This window comes from Coregonus clupeaformis, chromosome 17 (assembly GCF_020615455.1).
Source record: "Coregonus clupeaformis isolate EN_2021a chromosome 17, ASM2061545v1, whole genome shotgun sequence".
NCBI classification, from domain to species: Eukaryota; Metazoa; Chordata; class Actinopteri; order Salmoniformes; family Salmonidae; genus Coregonus; species Coregonus clupeaformis.
In genome coordinates, this window is record NC_059208.1 from 59,520,409 (window position 1) to 59,540,210 (window position 19,802).

General features: G+C 49.4%; 1 protein-coding gene across 1 annotated transcript in view; it reads left to right on the top strand.

Annotated features, from left to right (window-relative positions):
* The first annotated feature begins 3,375 nt into the window (after positions 1–3,375).
* LOC121558452 (tribbles homolog 2-like) overlaps positions 3,376–19,802 on the top strand; it is a 48,005-nt gene continuing 31,578 nt past the window's right edge. Inside the window, exons 1-2 of the mRNA XM_045226587.1 lie at positions 3,376–3,678; positions 8,454–8,746. Coding sequence (XP_045082522.1) covers positions 3,376–3,678; positions 8,454–8,746 — 596 coding nt within the window. The remainder of the gene's footprint in view (positions 3,679–8,453; positions 8,747–19,802) is intronic.

Genomic DNA, 19,802 nt, shown 5'->3' on the forward strand with positions numbered 1-19,802 from the left:
GCATTGTTGGCTTGTAAGTAAGCATTTCACGGTAAGGTCTACACCTGTTGTATTCGGCGCATGTGACAAATAAAATGTAAATAACATTTGATTTGATTTACCCTTTGTATAAAGTGATAATGCCCTCGAAGCCGGTGTTTGGAGGATGAATTGGCATGGTTTGCCTGCCAATACATCCTCCAATCACTGGCTTCTCTGGCATTATCACTTAATTATGCTATGTTATGCTATGCTATGTTTTGCTATGCTACATTATGAAAGGATATGCTATGTTATGCTATGTTATGCTATGTTATGCTATGCTATGTTATGCTATGTTACATTATGATAGGATATGCTATGTTATGATATGCTATGTTATGCTATGTTACATTATGACAGGATATGCTATGTTATGCTATGTTATGCTATGCTATGCTATGTTATGATATGTTATGCTATGCTATGTTATGTTATGCTATGGTCAGCACCTCTCACTGCTATGGTGGGAGGATTGCCCAATCTCTTTTGTCTTTCTCCATTCAATATGGCATCACATGGCCCTCTATACAGGTCATCAGACAGGAGACAGATACTCAGATAGTCATCATCATCATGCAGGTGGAAAATGTGCACCCTATTCGCTATATAACTTTTTAACAAAAGTAGTGCACTGTACAGGATAGATTGTGTGCCATTTGTGATACAGCCTCTGACTCTCACTTTAACTTTACAGTCATGCTGACTATTCTCTTTGATTACTGCTGTGAAAACATTTCATTGTGCTGTAGCTATTGTTATAGCATGATTTGTTCATTGTGGTTTTGGTTGACATACACTAAGCCCTGGCTCCATTGGAATACTCTCTCTCTCTCTCTCTCTCTCTCTCTCTCTCTCTCTCTCTCTCCCCCCCTCTCTCTCTCTCTCTCTCTCTCTCTCTCTATCTCTCTCTCTATATATATATATATCCCCCCCTCTCTCTCTCTCTCTCTCTCTCTCTCTCTCTCTCTCTCTCTCTCTCTCCCCTCCTCTCTCTCTCTCTCTCTCTCTCTCTCTCTCTCTCTCTCTCTCTCTCTATATATATATATCCCCCCCTCTCTCTCTCTCTCTCTCTCTCTCTCTCTCTCTCTTTCTCCTCCCCCCTCTCTCTCTCTCTCTCTCTCTCTCTCTCTCTCTCTCTCTCTCTTTCTCTCCCTCTCTCTCTCCCTCTCTGTGATCCAGCTATAGTCTTGTTAACAAGAAGTTCTGCAGTGTATGTGAATGAGTCAGACTATAGGGTTCGCACCTTCATGGAGGTGAGTCATGAACACAACTAACAAGCACTGCATGGGAGACATGTTCTGCTGCTAAATACTGCTGCTTCTACTATGGAAAATCCCTACTAGAGTTTTGAGCCTTTTATAATATAATAATAATATGCCATTTAGCAGACGCTTTTATCCAAAGCGACTTACAGTCATGCGTGCATACATTTTTGTGTATGGGTGGTCCCGGGGATCGAACCCACTACCTTGGCGTTACAAGCGCCGTGCTCTACCAGCTGAGCTACAGAGGACCACATTGTGCTAAATGACATTTAGATTTCAGTCATTTAGCACAAGGGTTCCCAGACTGTTTCACTCAGGTCCCCCTTCCAGCAGTGAGGAACATCCCACGCCACATCTATTTCTATGGGCACAAGCACTGTTGGTGACACAAACTGTTCACACCCCTCTTGTTGGCGGAGAGAAATGTGCAGGTTTAAACTTATTTCCTGCAGTTCTACACATTTTGTCATGGGTTGCAGAGAAAATTGTGCAGTTTTAAAGCACATTTTCTTGCAATTCTATACATTTTGTCTACTGTGTATTCATGTGATATTTGAGTGACTACAACATTACTACAAAATCTATGGGCTAAAAAACCTGGCTAAAAAGTGTTTGCTTTCTATGGGAGGGGGAGCCAACACACCCCACAGTTTGGGAACCACTGATTTAGCAGTCACTCTTATCCAGAGAAATGTATACGTGCAATTAGGGTTAAGTGCCTTGCTCAAGGGCACATCGACAGAGAGAGAGAGCGAGAGAGAGAGAGAGAGAGAGAGAGAGAGAGAGAGAGAGAGAGAGAGAGAGAGAGAGAGAGAGAGAGAGAGAGAGAGAGAGAGAGAGAGAGAGAGAGAGAGAGAGAGAGAGAGAGAGAGAGAGAGAGAGAGAGAGAGAGAGAGAGAGAGAGAGAGACAGAGAGGGAGAGAGAGAGAGAGAGAGAGAGAGAGAGAGAGAGAGAGAGAGAGAGAGAGAGAGAGAGAGAGAGAGAGAGAGAGAGAGAGAGAGAGAGAGAGAGAGAGAGAGAGAGAGAGAGAGAGAGAGAGAGAGAGAGAGAGAGAGAGAGAGAGAGACAGAGAGAGAGAGAGAGAGAGAGAGAGTGAGAGAGAGAGAGAGAGAGAGAGAGAGAGAGAGAGAGAGAGAGAGAGAGAGAGAGAGAGGAGAGAGAGAGAGAGAGAGAGAGAGAGAGAGAGAGAGAGAGAGAGAGAGAGAGAGAGAGAGAGAGAGAGAGAGAGAGAGAGAGAGAGAGAGGGAGAGAGAGAGAGAGTGAGATCAGAGAGAGAGAGAGAGAGAGAGAGAGAGAGAGAGAGGGGAGAGAGAGAGGGGGAGAGAGAGAGAGAAGGAAGAGAGAGAGAGAGAGAGAGAGAGAGAGAGAGAGAGAGAGAGAGAGAGAGAGAGAGAGAGAGAGAGAGAGCGAGAGAGACACAGAGAGAGAGAGAGAGAGAGAGAGAGAGAGAGAGAGAGAGAGAGAGAGAGAGAGAGAGAGAGAGAGAGAGAGAGAGAGAGAGAGAGAGAGAGAGAGAGAAAGACTGTGTGTGTGTGTGTATGTGTGTGTATGTGTGTGCACGCACATTGCTCAATCCGCCAGAGGCAGCATGTGTCATTCAAAAGGAGGCTGGACCGGGTGGAGTTCCAGTGGCGCTGTAGAGCTTTGGAATCAGCAGTGCTGTAGCTCTCTCTGCTCTGGGCTGGAGCTAGACAGTCTCTCACTCGGTACAGCGGGGAGAATTTCACACCAGAAAGTACAACGCGATCTCGCCGGACATCTGTCTCCATTCCAGACGGACCGTTGGGAGACTTTTTAGGGACTGACTGGACTGGGGCTGTCCCCAAACTGGGTGATGGAATAAAAAATGTAGTATTTGAAGGAAACATTCCACTACCAGATTCTTGATGCAGCATACAAATAGCTTTAGCCTGAGAAGTAAGAGTCGCAGTTGTGTCAAAACCGTTGGGACAGCAGCTGCTCCACGCGCATAGGATGCTACAATAATGAAAGTCATATTTTCCCATTAATCATAAAATTAATCTGATTTGGATACAATACACGGTTCAATGATTCGCGTTTTGCAGAGTGATAATTTGCTGTATTAGAATGATAAACGTTAAGTGGAGCAACCCGGTCCCGTGCATCCGCACGAGAAGAGTCGGACAGAAACGGGTGGACTCGGAAACGCGTGAAGAGCTGGTGTCCAAATACGCCAGGCTGAGTGAGTCTCCGGGTGACGCGGGGCTCCTCGGTAGCTCGCCAGGGTCCCTGCTGTCCCCGGTCCCCATGAGCGGCCCGACCCATCAAGGTCCGTCCCGGATAGGCCAGTTTCTGCTCCTACGTATGGCCGATCAGGACAGGATGCACAGCGCACTCAACATTGACACGGGAGACGCGCTGGTGTGCAAGGTAAGTCCAAAGACCATAACCATTCATTGTGCAATTTCTTTGAATGAATTACTGTTTTCTAAGATGTCGTGTGTTGCTCAACAGCACCAATCTCACATGATGCCCTATCCTGATCTTCATTAACCCTTTGGTGTCATTATACAATGTTTTAACTAAGACAATAATGTGACAGTAGCCTATTTAAAAAATCTCAAATCATTAATTTCTTCATTATGTTATGCATTTATGAGAAATGGCCAATGATCCAAATACCCCTTGCGCCTTTTGTGCATTGAGTAATAATTACATAAAAATTTGAGTCATTTACCAGACGCTCTTATCCAGAGCGACTTACAGTTAGTGAGCGCATACATTTTCATACTGGCTCCCCGTGGGTAACGAACCCAAAACCCTGGCGTTGCAAGCGCCATGCTCTACCAACTGAGCTACCTTAATAATAAGGTAATAGACTAATAATACGGTAAAATAATAACGTAAAAACTGAATAATATGGTAATATCCTAATAACATGATAAAAGCCTAATAATACGGTAATAACCTTGTTACGAACCCCGTGGCTTTAAAAGTCTAGGGTGGATGGAAAAGAGACCCGTAACATAATTAATGCAAATTAGAATCGTGACATGGAAACAGTGAGAACAAAAAATACACCGACAACCATAAGCTACCGTCAAACACAAAATGTTTATTTTGAACACACAATAAAGGTTTGGGAAAAAGGGCTGAGCAGGACCCAAGGAATGAAACAATAATGTCAAAAACCCCTAAACTGATCTTGCCTGCCTCAAGAACCGCTAAGCTTCTGCTAACCATACAAAAATTACAGTGGGTGGTCCGCTCAGGTCTAACTAATGTTTTTAGACAATGTCTTCTTACGGGTAATGTACGCCCAAGGGCAACTTGCTTAAACTCCCCTTTTCCCAGAAACACACAACATAGTTACCAAACAGAGTAACCAGCAAATGAGTGAGTACACAAAACACAGGACACCACAGTATCCATACTCACAAACGAAAAGAGTCTCTGTCAGCAAACACAACTGACTGGCTTTTAAAACAATGGGAGGTGTGATGTGAGTGAAAAAAACAGAAACAGGTGGTGCAATACAGAGGAATGTCCACTGACTGGTCCACCTCAGCAATCTGCAGACACCCCAACGACCACCAATCAGGAACATAAAGGACACCAGTGATTAGGGCAGAAGGAGAGGAAACACACAAAAACACACACAGGATGCCTGTATCCGTAACAACCTAATAATATGGTAATAACCTAATAATATGGTAATAGCCTAATAATATGGTAATAGCCCAATAATATGGTAATAGCCTAATAATATGGTAATAGCCCAATAATATGGTAATAGCCCAATAATATGTTAATAGCCCAATAATATGGTAATAGCCCAATAATATGGTAATAGCCCAATAATATGGTAATAGCCCAATAATATGGTAATAGCCTAATAATATGGTAATAGCCTAATAATATGGTAATAGCCTAATACAGTAATACGGTAAAGCCTAATGGTAAAAGCTTAATAATATGGTAATAGCCTAATAATACAGTAATAACCTAATAATACGGTAATAGCCCAATAATATGGTAATAGCCCAATAATATGGTAATAGCCCAATAATATGGTAATAGCCTAATAATACGGTAATAGCCTAATAATATGGTAATAGCCTAATAATATGGTAATAGCCTAATACAGTAATACGGTAAAGCCTAATGGTAATAGCTTAATAATATGGTAATAGCCTAATAATACAGTAACAACCTAATAATATGGTAATAGCCCAATAATATGGTAATAGCCTAATAATACGGTAATAGCCTAATAATACGGTAATAGCCCAATAATATGGTAATAGCCCAATAATATGGTAATAGCCCAATAATATGTTAATAGCCCAATAATATGGTAAAAGCCCAATAATATGGTAATAGCCCAATAATATGGTAATAGCCCAATAATATGGTAATAGCCTAATAATATGGTAATAGCCTAATAATATGGTAATAGCCTAATACAGTAATACGGTAAAGCCTAATGGTAATAGCTTAATAATATGGTAATAGCCTAATAATACAGTAATAACCTAATATTACAGTAATAGCCTAATAATACGGTAATAGCCTAATAATATGGTAATAGCCTAATAATACGGTAATAGCCTAATAATACAGTAATAACCTAATAATACAGAAATAGCCTAATAATACGGTAATAGCCTAATAATACGGTAATAGCCTAATAATATGGTAATAGCCTAATAATACGGTAATAGCCTAATAATATGGTAATAGCCTAATAATACGGTAATAGCCTAATAATACGGTAATAGCCTAATAATACGATAAAAACCTAATAATACGGTAATAGCCTAATAATACGGTAATAGCCTAATAATACGATAAAAACCTAATAATACGGTAATAGCCTAATAATACGGTAATAGCCTAATAATACGATAAAAACCTAATAATACGGTAATAGCCTAATAATACGGTAACAGCCTAATAATATGGTAATAGCCTAATAATACGGTAATAGCCTAATAATACGATAATAGCCTAATAATACGGTAATAGCCCAATAATATGGTAATAGCCCAATAATATGGTAATAGCCCAATAATATGTTAATAGCCCAATAATATGGTAATAGCCCAATAATATGGTAATAGCCCAATAATATGGTAATAGCCCAATAATATGGTAATAGCCTAATAATATGGTAATAGCCTAATAATATGGTAATAGCCTAATACAGTAATACGGTAAAGCCTAATGGTAATAGCTTAATAATATGGTAATAGCCTAATAATACAGTAATAACCTAATAATACAGTAATTGCCTAATAATACGGTAATAGCCTAATAATATGGTAATAGCCTAATAATACGGTAATAGCCTACTAATACAGTAATAACCTAATAATACAGTAATAGCCTAATAATACGGTAATAGCCTAATAATACGGTAATAGCCTAATAATATGGTAATAGCCTAATAATACGGTAATAGCCTAATAATATGGTAATAGCCTAATAATACGGTAATAGCCTAATAATACGGTAATAGCCTAATAATACGATAAAACCTAATAATACGGTAATAGCCTAATAATACGGTAATAGCCTAATAATACGATAAAAACCTAATAATACGGTAATAGCCTAATAATACGGTAATAGCCTAATAATATGGTAATAGCCTAATAATACGGTAATAGCCTAATAATACGGTAATAGCCTAATAACACGGTAATAGCCTAATAATATGGTAATAGCCTAATAATACGGTAATAGCCTACTAATACAGTAATAACCTAATAATACAGTAATAGCCTAATAATACGGTAATAGCCTAATAATACGGTAATAGCCTAATAATATGGTAATAGCCTAATAATACGGTAATAGCCTAATAATATGGTAATAGCCTAATAATACGGTAATAGCCTAATAATACGGTAATAGCCTAATAATACGATAAAAACCTAATAATACGGTAATAGCCTAATAATACGGTAATAGCCTAATAATACGATAAAAACCTAATAATACGGTAATAGCCTAATAATACGGTAATAGCCTAATAATATGGTAATAGCCTAATAATACGGTAATAGCCTAATAATACGGTAATAGCCTAATAACACGGTAATAGCCTAATAATATGGTAATAGCCTAATAATACGGTAATAGCCTACTAATACAGTAATAACCTAATAATACAGTAATAGCCTAATAATACGGTAATAGCCTAATAATACGGTAATAGCCTAATAATATGGTAATAGCCTAATAATACGGTAATAGCCTAATAATATGGTAATAGCCTAATAATACGGTAATAGCCTAATAATACGGTAATAGCCTAATAATACGATAAAAACCTAATAATACGGTAATAGCCTAATAATACGGTAATAGCCTAATAATACGGTAATAGCCTAATAATATGGTAATAGCCTAATAATATGGTAATAGCCTAATAATACGGTAATAGCCTAATAATATGGTAATAGCCTAATAATACGGTAATAGCCTAATAATACGGTAATAGCCTAATAATACGGTAATAGCCTAATAATACGGTAATAGCCTAATAACACGGTAATAGCCTAATAATACGGTAATAGCCTAATAATACGGTAATAGCCTAATAATATGGTAATAGCCTAATAATACGGTAATAGCCTAATAATACGGTAATAGCCTAATAATACGGTAATAGCCTAATAATACGGTAATAGCCTAATAATACGGTAATAGCCTAATAACACGGTAATAGCATAATCATACAGTAAAAGACTACTTCACCTTTCATTAGAGTTTATGTTATGTAGCCGATGACTTCACACATCCCACCCTCACCCCTGTCTATCAACTCTTCTCATTTACATTCACGTCAGTAGAATATGCCACACCATGGCTGAAATATGATATGCAAACATCGGAGTGGAAATGGAGAGTTATCATTCTCCTGTTCCAGGGTGCTTAAATAAAGAGCAACCTTGATCACATATGAGATTAAAACCAGGTGTATTTTGGGAGACCTGTGTCCCCTAATAAGCTGATAGCCTCCACCATCTGTCTCTCCTCGGGTGTCAATACTAAACATTTGTTATCAGTTGTTTTCAAAGGTTTGGATTTGTTAGACAACTATAATACGTGTTGCCTCACACCAATGGGGCACAACTCTAAACTAATACATCTGAATCCACCCTGATACATCCTGTCTCCTCTCTCTATTCTCCCAGGTGTTTGATATGGGTCTGTACCAGGAGAAGATCCAGACCTACAGCATCCTGCCAGTCCACAGGAACATCGCCCGTATCCGAGACATTGTCCTGGGGGAGCGCTGGGCATACGTCTTCCTAGAGAAGGATCACGGGGACCTGCACACCTTCGTTAAGAGCTGCAAGCGTCTGGACGAGGAGCAGGCGGCACAGCTCTTTCACCAGGTGGCGTCGGCCGTGGCACACTGTCACCAGCATGGCTTCGTATTAGGAGACCTGAAGCTACGCAAGTTTGTCTTCTCCGACAGGAAAAGGTGAGAGAGACTTGAGATGACACGTGTACCGTTTTCACACACTATCCTGTCAAGCCAAACCGGACTGGACCGGATATTGCCTTTCTTTTGACCGTTCCAGCACTTATGGTGGATATATAACCAAGCAAGCTCAGCACAGCTTGGCCCAGCACAGCTTGGCTCAGCTTTGCTCAGCTTGACTCAGCTTGGCTCAGCTTGGCTCAGCTTGGCTCAGCTTGACTCAGCTTGGCTCACCTTGGCTCATCTTGGCTCAGCTTGGCTCATCTTGAGTCAGCTTGGCTCAGCTTGACTCAGCTTGACTCAGCTTGGCTCAGCTTGGCTCAGCTTGGCTCAGCCTGGCTCAACTTGGCTCAGCTTGACTCAGCTTGGCTCACCTTGACTCAGCTTGACTCAGCTTGGCTCACCTTGACTCAGCTTGACTCAGCTTGACTCAGCTTGGCTCAGCTTGACTCAGCTTGACTCAGCTTGGCTCAGCTTGGCTCAGCTTGACTCAGCTTGGTTCAGCTTGGCTCACCTTGGCTCAGCTTGGCTCAGCTTGACTCAGCTTGGCTCAGCTTGACTCAGCTTGACTCAGCTTGGCTCAGCTTGATTCAGCTTGACTCAGCTTGGCTCAGCTTGATTCAGCTTGACTAAGCTTGGCTCAGCTTGGCTCAGCTTGACTCAGCTTGACTCAGCTTGGCTCAGCTTGATTCAGCTTGACTCAGCTTGACTCAGCTTGGCTCAGCTTGATTCAGCTTGACTCAGCTTGACTCAGCTTGGCTCAGCTTGATTCAGCTTGGCTCACCTTGGCTCAGCTTGACTCAGCTTGGCTCACCTTGGCTCAGCTTGACTCAGCTTGGCTCAGCTTGATTCAGCTTGACTCAGCTTGACTCAGCTTGACTCAGCATGGCCTAGCTTGGCTCAGCTTGACTCAGCTTGACTCAGCTTGGCTCAGCTTGGCTCAGCTTGACTCAGCTTGACTCAGCTTGGCTCACCTTGGCTCAGCTTGGCTCAGCTTGATTCAGCTTGACTCAGCTTGGCTCTGCTTGACTCAGCTTGACTCAGCATGGCTCAGCTTGACTCAGCTTTGCTCAGCATGGCTCAGCTTGATTCAGCTTGACTCAGCTTGGCTCAGCTTGACTCAGCTTGGCTCACCTTGGCTCAGCTTGGCTCAGCTTGATTCAGCTTGACTCAGCTTGGCTCAGCTTGACTCAGCTTGGCTCAGCCTGGCTCAGTTTAGCTCTGTGAAAGGGCCCTAGTGTACCCAGCAAGACAGGGTGGGCAGCGGAGGATGTAATAAGGCATTATAAGGGGGTCGTGACGTGACTTTCATTAATATCATAACTGTTATTTATCGAATCAACTAACTATGTTTAATTGTTACTCTATTAAATTAATAATGTAACAATTCACTCATTACGATTCGGGGCACCACGGAATAAGTTGTTTATAGAGTTACATTTACCGAATTAAACTCTAAAAGGTCTTTACCTATCAATATGTAAAAAACAGTCAAAATATCAATCATTATCAATCATCATCAGTCTCATTCTGAACTCAGTTTTTTCACAATTCCTGACATTTAATCCTAGTAAAAATTCCATGTCTTAGGTCAGTTAGGATCACCACATTATTTTAAGAATGTGAAAATGTCAGAATAATAGTAGAGAGAATGATTTATCTCAGTTTATCACATTCCCAGTGGGTCAGAAGAACTGGTGTAACTGAGTCAGGTTTGTAGGCCTCTCCTCTCAGCACTGATCTCCTCTCAGCACTTCTCTCCTCTCCCCACTGCTCTCCTCTCCCAACTGCTCTCCTCTCCCAACTGCTCTCCTCTCCCAACTGCCCTCCTCTCCCCACTGGTCTCCTCTCAACACTACTCTCCCCTCCCCACTGCTCTCCTCTCCCCACTGGTCTCCTCTCAACACTACTCTCCCCTCCCCACTGCCCTCCTCTCCCCACTGCTCCTCTCAGCACTGCTCTCCTCTCCCCACTGATCTCCTCTCCCCAATGCTCTCCTCTCAGCAATGCTCTCCTCTCCGCACTGCTCTCCTCTCAGCAATGCCCTCCTCTCCCCACTGCTCTTCTCTCCACTGCTCTTCTCTCCCAACTGTTCTCCTCTCAGCACTGCTCTCCTCACTGCGATTCTCTCCCCACTAATCTCCTCTTCCCACTTCTCTCCACTCCTCACTGCTCTCCTCTCCCCACTGATCTCCTCTCCCCAATGCTCTCCTCTCCCCACTGCTCTCCTCTCCCCACTGCTTAACTGCTCCCCACTGCTCTCCTCTCTTCACTGCTCTCCTCTCAGCACTGCTCTCCTCTCCCCACTCTCCTCCTCTCCAAACTTCTCTCATCTGCACTGCTCTCCTCTCCCCACTGGTCTCCTCTCAGCACTACTCCCCTCTAACCACTGCCCTCCTCTCTCCACTCTCCTCCTCTCCCCACTGCTCTCCACTCAGCGCTGCTCTCCTCTCCCCACTGCTCTCCTCTCCCCACTCATCTCCTCTCAGCACTGCTCTACTGTCCCCACTGCCCTCCTCTCCCAACTTCTCTCATCTGCACTGCTCTCCTCTTTTCACTGCTCTCCTCTCCCCACTGCTCTGCTCCTCCCACTGCTCTCCTCTCCCCACTGCTCTCCTCTCAGCACTGCTCTGTTCTTCCCACTGCCCTCCTCTCCCCACTGCCCTCCTCTCAGCATTGCTCACCTGTCCCCACTGGTCTCCTCTCATCACTACTCTCCTCTACCCACTGCTCTCCTCTCCCAACTGCTCTTCTCTCACCACTGCTCTCCTCTCAGCACTGCTCTCCTCTCCCCACTGCACTTCTCTCAGCACTGCTCTCCACTCAGCGCTGCTCTCCTTTCCCCACTGCTCTCCTCTCCCCACCTCTCTCCTCTTCCCACTGCTCTCCTCTCCTCATCGCTATCCTCTCCCCACTGCTCTCCTCTCAACACTGCTCTCCTCTCAACACTGCTCTCCTCTCCCCACTGCTCTCCTCTCCCCACTGCTCTTCTCTCAGCACTGCTCTCCTCTCAGCACTGCTCTCCTCTCCCCACTGCTCTCCTCTCCCCAAATGCTCTCCTCTCCCAACTGCTCTCCTCTCAGCACTGCTCTTCTCTCCCCACTGCTCTCCTCTCCCCACTGATCGCCTCTCCCCACTGCTCTCCTTTCAGCACTGATCTCCTCTCCCCACTGCTCTCCTCTCAGCACTGCTCTCCTCTCCCCAAATGCTCTCCTCTCCCCACTGCTCTCCTCTCCCCAAATGCTCTCCTCTCCCCACTGCTCTCCTCTCCCCACTGCTCTCTTCTCCCCACTGCTCTCCTCTCACCACTGCTCACTTCTCCCCACTGCTCTACTCTCCCCACTGCTCTCCTCTCGGGTCTAGTATCCTCTCCCCACTGCTCTCCTCTCGGGTCTAGTATCCTCTCCCCACTGCTCTCCTTTCAGCACTGATCTCCTCTCCCCACTGCTCTCCTCTCAGCACTGCTCTCCTCTCCCCAAATGCTCTCCTCTCCCAACTGCTCTCCTCTCAGCACTGCTCTCCTCTCCCCAAATGCTCTCCTCTCCCCACTGCTCTCCTCTCCCCAAATGCTCTCCTTTCCCCGCTGCTCTCCTCTCCCCACTGCTCTCTTCTCCCCACTGCTCTCCTCTCCCCACTGCTCACTTCTCCCCACTGCTCTCCTCTCAGCAATGCTCTTCTTTCCACACTGCTCTACTCTCAGCACTGCTCTCCTCTCTCCACTGCTCTCCTCTCTTAACTGCTCTCCTCTCCCCACTGCTCTCCTCTCAACACTGCTCTCCTCTCCCCACTGCTCCACTCTCCCCACTGCTCTCCTCTCCCCACTCTTCTCCTCTCCCCACTGCTCTTCTCTGGGCACTGCTCTCCTCTCAGCACTGGTCTCCTCTCCCCACTGCTCTCCTCTCCCAACCGCTCTCCTTTCCCCACTGCTGTCTTCTCATCACTGCTCTCCTCTCCACAGCTCTCCACTCAGTGCTGCTCTCCTCTCCCAACTGCTCTCCTTTCCCCACTGCTGTCTTCTCATCACTACTCTCCTCTACCCACAGCTCTCCTCTCCCAACCGCTCTCCTTTCCCCACTGCTGTCTTCTCATCACTACTCTCCTCTACCCACAGCTCTCCTCTCCCAACTGCTCTCCTCTCCCCACTACTCTCCTCTCAGCACTGCTCTCCTATCCTCACTGCTCTCCTCTCCCCACTGCTCTCCTCTCTTCACTGCTCTCCTCTCCTCACTGCTCTCCTCTCCCCACTGCTCTCCTCTCAGCACTGATCTCCTCTCCCCACTACTCTCCTCTCAGCACTGATCTCATCTCAGCACTGCTCTCCTCTCCCCACTGTCCACCTGTCCCCACTGCTCTCCACTCAGTGCTGCTCTCCTCTCCCCACTTCCCTCCTCTCCCCACTGCTCACCTCTCCTCACTGCTATCTTCTCCCCACTGCTCTCCTCACAGCACTTCTCTCCTCTCCCAACTGCTTTTCTCTCACCACTGCTCTCCTCTCCCCACTGCTCTCCTCTCCCCACTTCTCTCCTCTCCCCGCTGCTCTCCTCTCCCCACTGCACTTCTCTCAGCACTGCTCTCCTCACAGCACTTCTCTCCTCTCCCCACTGCTCACCTCTCCCCACTGCCCTCCTCTCTCCACTCTCCTCCTCTCCCCACTGCTCTCCACTCAGCGCTGCTCTCCTCTCCCCACTGCCCTCCTCTCCCCACTCCCCTCCTCTCCTCATCGCTATCCTCTCCTCACTGCTATCTTCTCCCCACTGCTCTCCTCACAGCACTTCTCTCCTCTCCCAACTGCTTTTCTCTCACCACTGCTCTCCTCTCTCCACTGCTCTCCTCTCCGCACTGCTCTCATCTCTTCACTGCTATCCTCTCCCCACTGCTCTCCTCTCAACACTGCTCTCCTCTCCCCACTGCTCTCCTCTCAGCACTCCTCTCCTCTCAGCACTGCTCTCCTCTCCCCCACTGCTCTCCTCTCCCCACTGCTCCCCTATCCCCACTGATCTCCTCTCCCCACTGCTGTCCTCTCCCCACTGCTTTTCTCTCAGCACTGCTCTCCTCTCAGCACTGATCTCCTCTCCCCACTGCTCTCCTCTCAGCACTGCTCTCCTCTCCCCACTGCTCTCGTCTTCCCACTGCTCTTCTCTCAGCACTGCTCTCTTCTCAGCACTGATCTCCTCTCCCCGAATGCTCTCCTCTCCCCACTGCTCTCCTCTCCCAACTGCTCTCCTCTCAGCAGTGCTCTCCTCTCCCCACTGCTCTCCTCTCCCCACTGCTCACCTCTCCCCACTGCCCTCCTCTCTCCACTCTCCTCCTCTCCCCACTGCTCTCCACTCAGCGCTGCTCTCCTCTCCCCACTGCTCTCCTCTCAGCACTCCTCTCCTCTCAGCACTGCTCTCCTCTCCCCCACTGCTCTCCTCTCCCCACTGCTCCCCTATCCCCACTGATCTCCTCTCCCCACTGCTATCCTCTCCCCACTGCTCTCCTCTCAACACTGCTCTCCTCTCCCCACTGCTCTCCTCTCAGCAATGCTCTTCTTTCCACACTGCTCTACTCTCAGCACTGCTCTCCTCTCTCCACTGCTCTCCTCTCCCCGCTGCTCTCCTCTCCCCACTGCACTTCTCTCAGCACTGCTCTCCTCACAGCACTTCTCTCCTCTCCCCACTGCTCACCTCTCCCCACTGCCCTCCTCTCTCCACTCTCCTCCTCTCCCCACTGCTCTCCACTCAGCGCTGCTCTCCTCTCCCCACTGCCCTCCTCTCCCCACTCCCCTCCTCTCCTCATCGCTATCCTCTCCTCACTGCTATCTTCTCCCCACTGCTCTCCTCACAGCACTTCTCTCCTCTCCCAACTGCTTTTCTCTCACCACTGCTCTCCTCTCTCCACTGCTCTCCTCTCCGCACTGCTCTCATCTCTTCACTGTTATCCTCTCCCCACTGCTCTCCTCTCAACACTGCTCTCCTCTCCCCACTGCTCTCCTCTCAGCACTCCTCTCCTCTCAGCACTGCTCTCCTCTCCCCACTGCTCTCCTCTCCCCACTGCTCCCCTATCCCCACTGATCTCCTCTCCCCACTGCTGTCCTCTCCCCACTGCTTTTCTCTCAGCACTGCTCTCCTCTCAGCACTGATCTCCTCTCCCCACTGCTCTCCTCTCAGCACTGCTCTCCTCTCCCCACTGCTCTCGTCTTCCCACTGCTCTTCTCTCAGCACTGCTCTCTTCTCAGCACTGATCTCCTCTCCCCGAATGCTCTCCTCTCCCCACTGCTCTCCTCTCCCAACTGCTCTCCTCTCAGCAGTGCTCTCCTCTCCCCACTGCTCTCCTCTCCCCACTGCTCATCTCTCCCCACTGCCCTCCTCTCTCCACTCTCCTCCTCTCCCCACTGCTCTCCACTCAGCGCTGCTCTCCTCTCCCCACTGCTCTCCTCTCAGCACTCCTCTCCTCTCAGCACTGCTCTCCTCTCCCCACTGCTCTCCTCTCCCCACTGCTCCCCTATCCCCACTGATCTCCTCTCCCCACTGCTATCCTCTCCCCACTGCTCTCCTCTCAACACTGCTCTCCTCTCCCCACTGCTCTCCTCTCAGCAATGCTCTTCTTTCCACACTGCTCTACTCTCAGCACTGCTCTCCTCTCTCCACTGCTCTCCTCTCTTAACTGCTCTCCTCTCCCCACTGCTCTCCTCTCAACACTGCTCTCCTCTCCCCACTGCTCCACTCTCCCCACTGCTCTCCTCTCCCCACTCTTCTCCTCTCCCCACTGCTCTTCTCTAGGCACTGCTCTCCTCTCAGCACTGGTCTCCTCTCCCCACTGCTCTCCTCTCCCCACAGCTCTCCTCTCCCAACCGCTCTCCTTTCCCCACTGCTGTCTTCTCATCACTGCTCTCCTCTCCCCACAGCTCTCCACTCAGTGCTGCTCTCCTCTACCCACAGCTCTCCTCTCCCAACTGCTCTCCTCTCCCCACTACTCTCCTCTCAGCACTGCTCTCCTATCCCAACTGCTCTCCTATCAGCACTGCTCTCCTATCCTCACTGCTCTCCTCTCCCCACTGCTCTCCTCTCTTCACTGCTCTCCTCTCCTCACTGCTCTCCTCTCCCCACTGCTCTCCTCTCAGCACTGATCTCCTCTCCCCACTACTCTCCTCTCAGCACTGATCTCATCTCAGCACTGCTCTCCTCTCCCCACTGTCCACCTCTCCCCACTGCTCTCCACTCAGTGCTGCTCTCCTCTCCCCACTTCCCTCCTCTCCCCACTGCTCACCTCTCCTCACTGCTATCTTCTCCCCACTGCTCTCCTCACAGCACTTCTCTCCTCTCCCAACTGCTTTTCTCTCACCACTGCTCTCCTCTCAGCACTGTTCTCCTCTCCCCACTTCTCTCCTCTCCCCGCTGCTCTCCTCTCCCCACTGCACTTCTCTCAGCACTGCTCTCCTCACAGCACTTCTCTCCTCTCCCCACTGCTCACCTCTCCCCACTGCCCTCCTCTCTCCACTCTCCTCCTCTCCCCACTGCTCTCCACTCAGCGCTGCTCTCCTCTCCCCACTGCCCTCCTCTCCCCACTCCCCTCCTCTCCTCATCGCTATCCTCTCTCCACTGCTCTCCTCTCCGCACTGCTCTCATCTCTTCACTGCTATCCTCTCCCCACTGCTATCCTCTCCACACTGCTCTCCTCTCAACACTGCTCTCCTCTCCCCACTGCTCTCCTCTCAGCACTCCTCTCCTCTCAGCACTGCTCTCCTCTCCCCCACTGCTCTCCTCTCCCCACTGCTCCCCTATCCCCACTGATCTCCTCTCCCCACTGCTGTCCTCTCCCCACTGCTCTTCTCTCAGCACTGCTCTCCTCTCAGCACTGATCTCCTCTCCCCACTGCTCTCCTCTCAGCACTGCTCTCCTCTCCCCACTGCTCTCGTCTTCCCACTGCTCTTCTCTCAGCACTGCTCTCTTCTCAGCACTGATCTCCTCTCCCCGAATGCTCTCCTCTCCCCACTGCTCTCCTCTCCCAACTGCTCTCCTCTCAGCAGTGCTCTCCTCTCCCCACTGCTCTCCTCTCCCCACTGCTCCCCTCTCCCCACTGATCTCCTCTCCCCACTGCTGTCCTCTCCCCACTGCTCTTCTCTCAGCACTGATTTCCTCTCCCCACTGCTATCCTCTCAGCACTGCTCTCCTCTCCCCACTGCTCTCCTTTCCCCACTGCTCTTCTCTCAGCACTGCTCTCCTCTCAGCACTGCTCTCCTCTCCCCAAATGCTCTCCTCTCCCAACTGCTCTCCTCTCAGCACTGCTCTTCTCTCCCCACTGCTCTCCTCTCCCCACTGCTCCCCTCTCCCCACTCATCTCCTCTCCCCACTGCTCTTCTCTCAGCACTGCTCTCCTTTCAGCACTGATCTCCTCTCCCCACTGCTCTCCTTTCAGCACTGATCTCCTCTCCCCACTGCTCTCTTCTCCCCACTGCTCTCCTCTCACCACTGCTCACTTCTCCCCACTGCTCTACTCTTCCAACTGCTCTCCTCTCCCCACTACTATCCTCTCAGCACTTCTCTCCTCTCCCCACTGATCAACTCTCCCCAATGCTCTCTTCACCCACTGCTCTCCTCTCAGCACCCCACTGCTCTCCTCTCCCCACTGCTCTCCTCTCCCCACTGCTCTCCTCTCCCCACTGCTTTTCTGCTCCCCACTGCTCTCATCTCTCAACTGCTCCTCTCAGCACTGCTCTCCTCTCTTCACTGCTCTCCTCTCAGCACTGCTCTCCTCTCCCCACTCTCCTCCTCTCCAAACTTCTCTCATCTGCACTGCTCTCCTCTTTTCACTGCTCTCCTCTCCCCACTGGTCTCCTCTCAGCACTACTCCCCTCTAACCACTGCCCTCCTCTCCCCACTGCTCTCATCTCCCCACTGCTCTCCACTCAGCGCTGCTCTCCTCTCCCCACTGCTCTCCTCTCCCCACTCATCTCCTCTCAGCACTGCTCTACTGTCCCCACTGCCCTCCTCTCCCAACTTCTCTCATCTGCACTGCTCTCCTCTTTTCACTGCTCTCCTCTCCCCACTGCTCTGCTCCTCCCACTGCTCTCCTCTCCCCACTGCTCTCCTCTCAGCACTGCTCTGTTCTTCCCACTGCCCTCCTCTCCCCACTGCCCTCCTCTCAGCATTGCTCACCTGTCCCCACTGGTCTCCTCTCATCACTACTCTCCTCTACCCACTGCTCTCCTCTCCCAACTGCTCTTCTCTCACCACTGCTCTCCTCTCAGCACTGCTCTCCTCTCCCCTCTTCCCTCCTCTCCCCACTGCTCTCCTCTCCCCACTGCACTTCTCTCAGCACTGCTCTCCACTCAGCGCTGCTCTCCTTTCCCCACTGCTCTCCTCTCCCCACCTCTCTCCTCTTCCCACTGGTCTCCTCTCCTCATCGCTATCCTCTCCCCACTGCTCTCCTCTCAGCACTGATCTCCTCTCCCCACTGCTCTCCTTTCCCCACTGCTCTCCTCTCCCCACCTCTCTCCTCTTCCCACTGGTCTCCTCTCCTCATCGCTATCCTCTCCCCACTGCTCTCTTCTCAACACTGCTCTCCTCTCCCAACTGCTCTCCTCTCCCCACTGCTCTTCTCTCAGCACTGCTCTCCTCTCAGCACTGATCTCCTCTCCCCACTGCTCTCCTCTCAGCACTGCTCTCCTCTCCCCAAATGCTCTCCTCTCCCAACTGCTCTCCTCTCAGCACTGCTCTTCTCTCCCCACTGCTCTCCTCTCCCCACTGCTCACTCATCTCCTCTCCCCACTGCTCTTCTCTCAGCACTGCTCTCCTTTCAGCACTGATCGCCTCTCCCCACTGCTCTCCTTTCAGCACTGATCTCCTCTCCCCACTGCTCTCTTCTCCCCACTGCTCTCCTCTCACCACTGCTCACTACTCCCCACTGCTCTACTCTCCCCACTGCTCTCCTCTCGGGTCTAGTATCCTCTCCCCACTGCTGTCCTTTCCCCGCTGCTCTCCTCTCCCCACTGCCCTCCTCTCCCCACTGCTCTCCTCTCCACACTGCTCTCCTCTCCCCACTGCTCTCCTCTCCCCACTGCTCTCCTCTCCCCACTGCTCTCCTCTCCCCACTGCTCACTTCTCCCCACTGCTCTACTCTCCCAACTGCTCTCCTCTCCCCACTACTATCCTCTCATTACTGCTCTCCTCTCCCCACTGATCAACTGTCCCCAATGCTCTCCTCTCAGCAATGCTCTTCTTTCCACACTGCTCTACTCTCTCCACTGCTCTCCTCTCTTAACTGCTCTCCTCTCCCCACTGCTCTCCTCTCAACACTGCTCTCCTCTCCCCACTGCTCCACTCTCCCCACTGCTCTCCTCTCCCCACTCTTCTCCTCTCCCCACTGCTCTTCTCTAGGCACTGCTCTCCTCTCAGCACTGGTCTCCTCTCCCCACTGCTCTCCTCTCCCCACAGCTCTCCTCTCCCAACCGCTCTCCTTTCCCCACTGCTGTCTTCTCATCACTGCTCTCCTCTCCCCACAGCTCTCCACTCAGTGCTGCTCTCCTCTCCCAACTGCTCTCCTCTCCCCACTACTCTCCTCTCAGCACTGCTCTCCTATCCCAACTGCTCTCCTATCAGCACTGCTCTCCTATCCTCACTGCTCTCCTCTCCCCACTGCTCTCCTCTCTTCACTGCTCTCCTCTCCTCACTGCTCTCCTCTCCCCACTGCTCTCCTCTCAGCACTGATCTCCTCTCCCCACTACTCTCCTCTCAGCACTGATCTCATCTCAGCACTGCTCTCCTCTCCCCACTGTCCACCTCTCCCCACTGCTCTCCACTCAGTGCTGCTCTCCTCTCCCCACTTCCCTCCTCTCCCCACTGCTCACCTCTCCTCACTGCTATCTTCTCCCCACTGCTCTCCTCACAGCACTTCTCTCCTCTCCCAACTGCTTTTCTCTCCCCACTGCTCTCCTCTCCCCACTGCTCTCTCTCCCCACTTCTCTCCTCTCCCCGCTGCTCTCTCTCCCCACTGCACTTCTCTCAGCACTGCTCTCCTCACAGCACTTCTCTCCTCTCCCCACTGCTCACCTCTCCCCACTGCCCTCCTCTCTCCA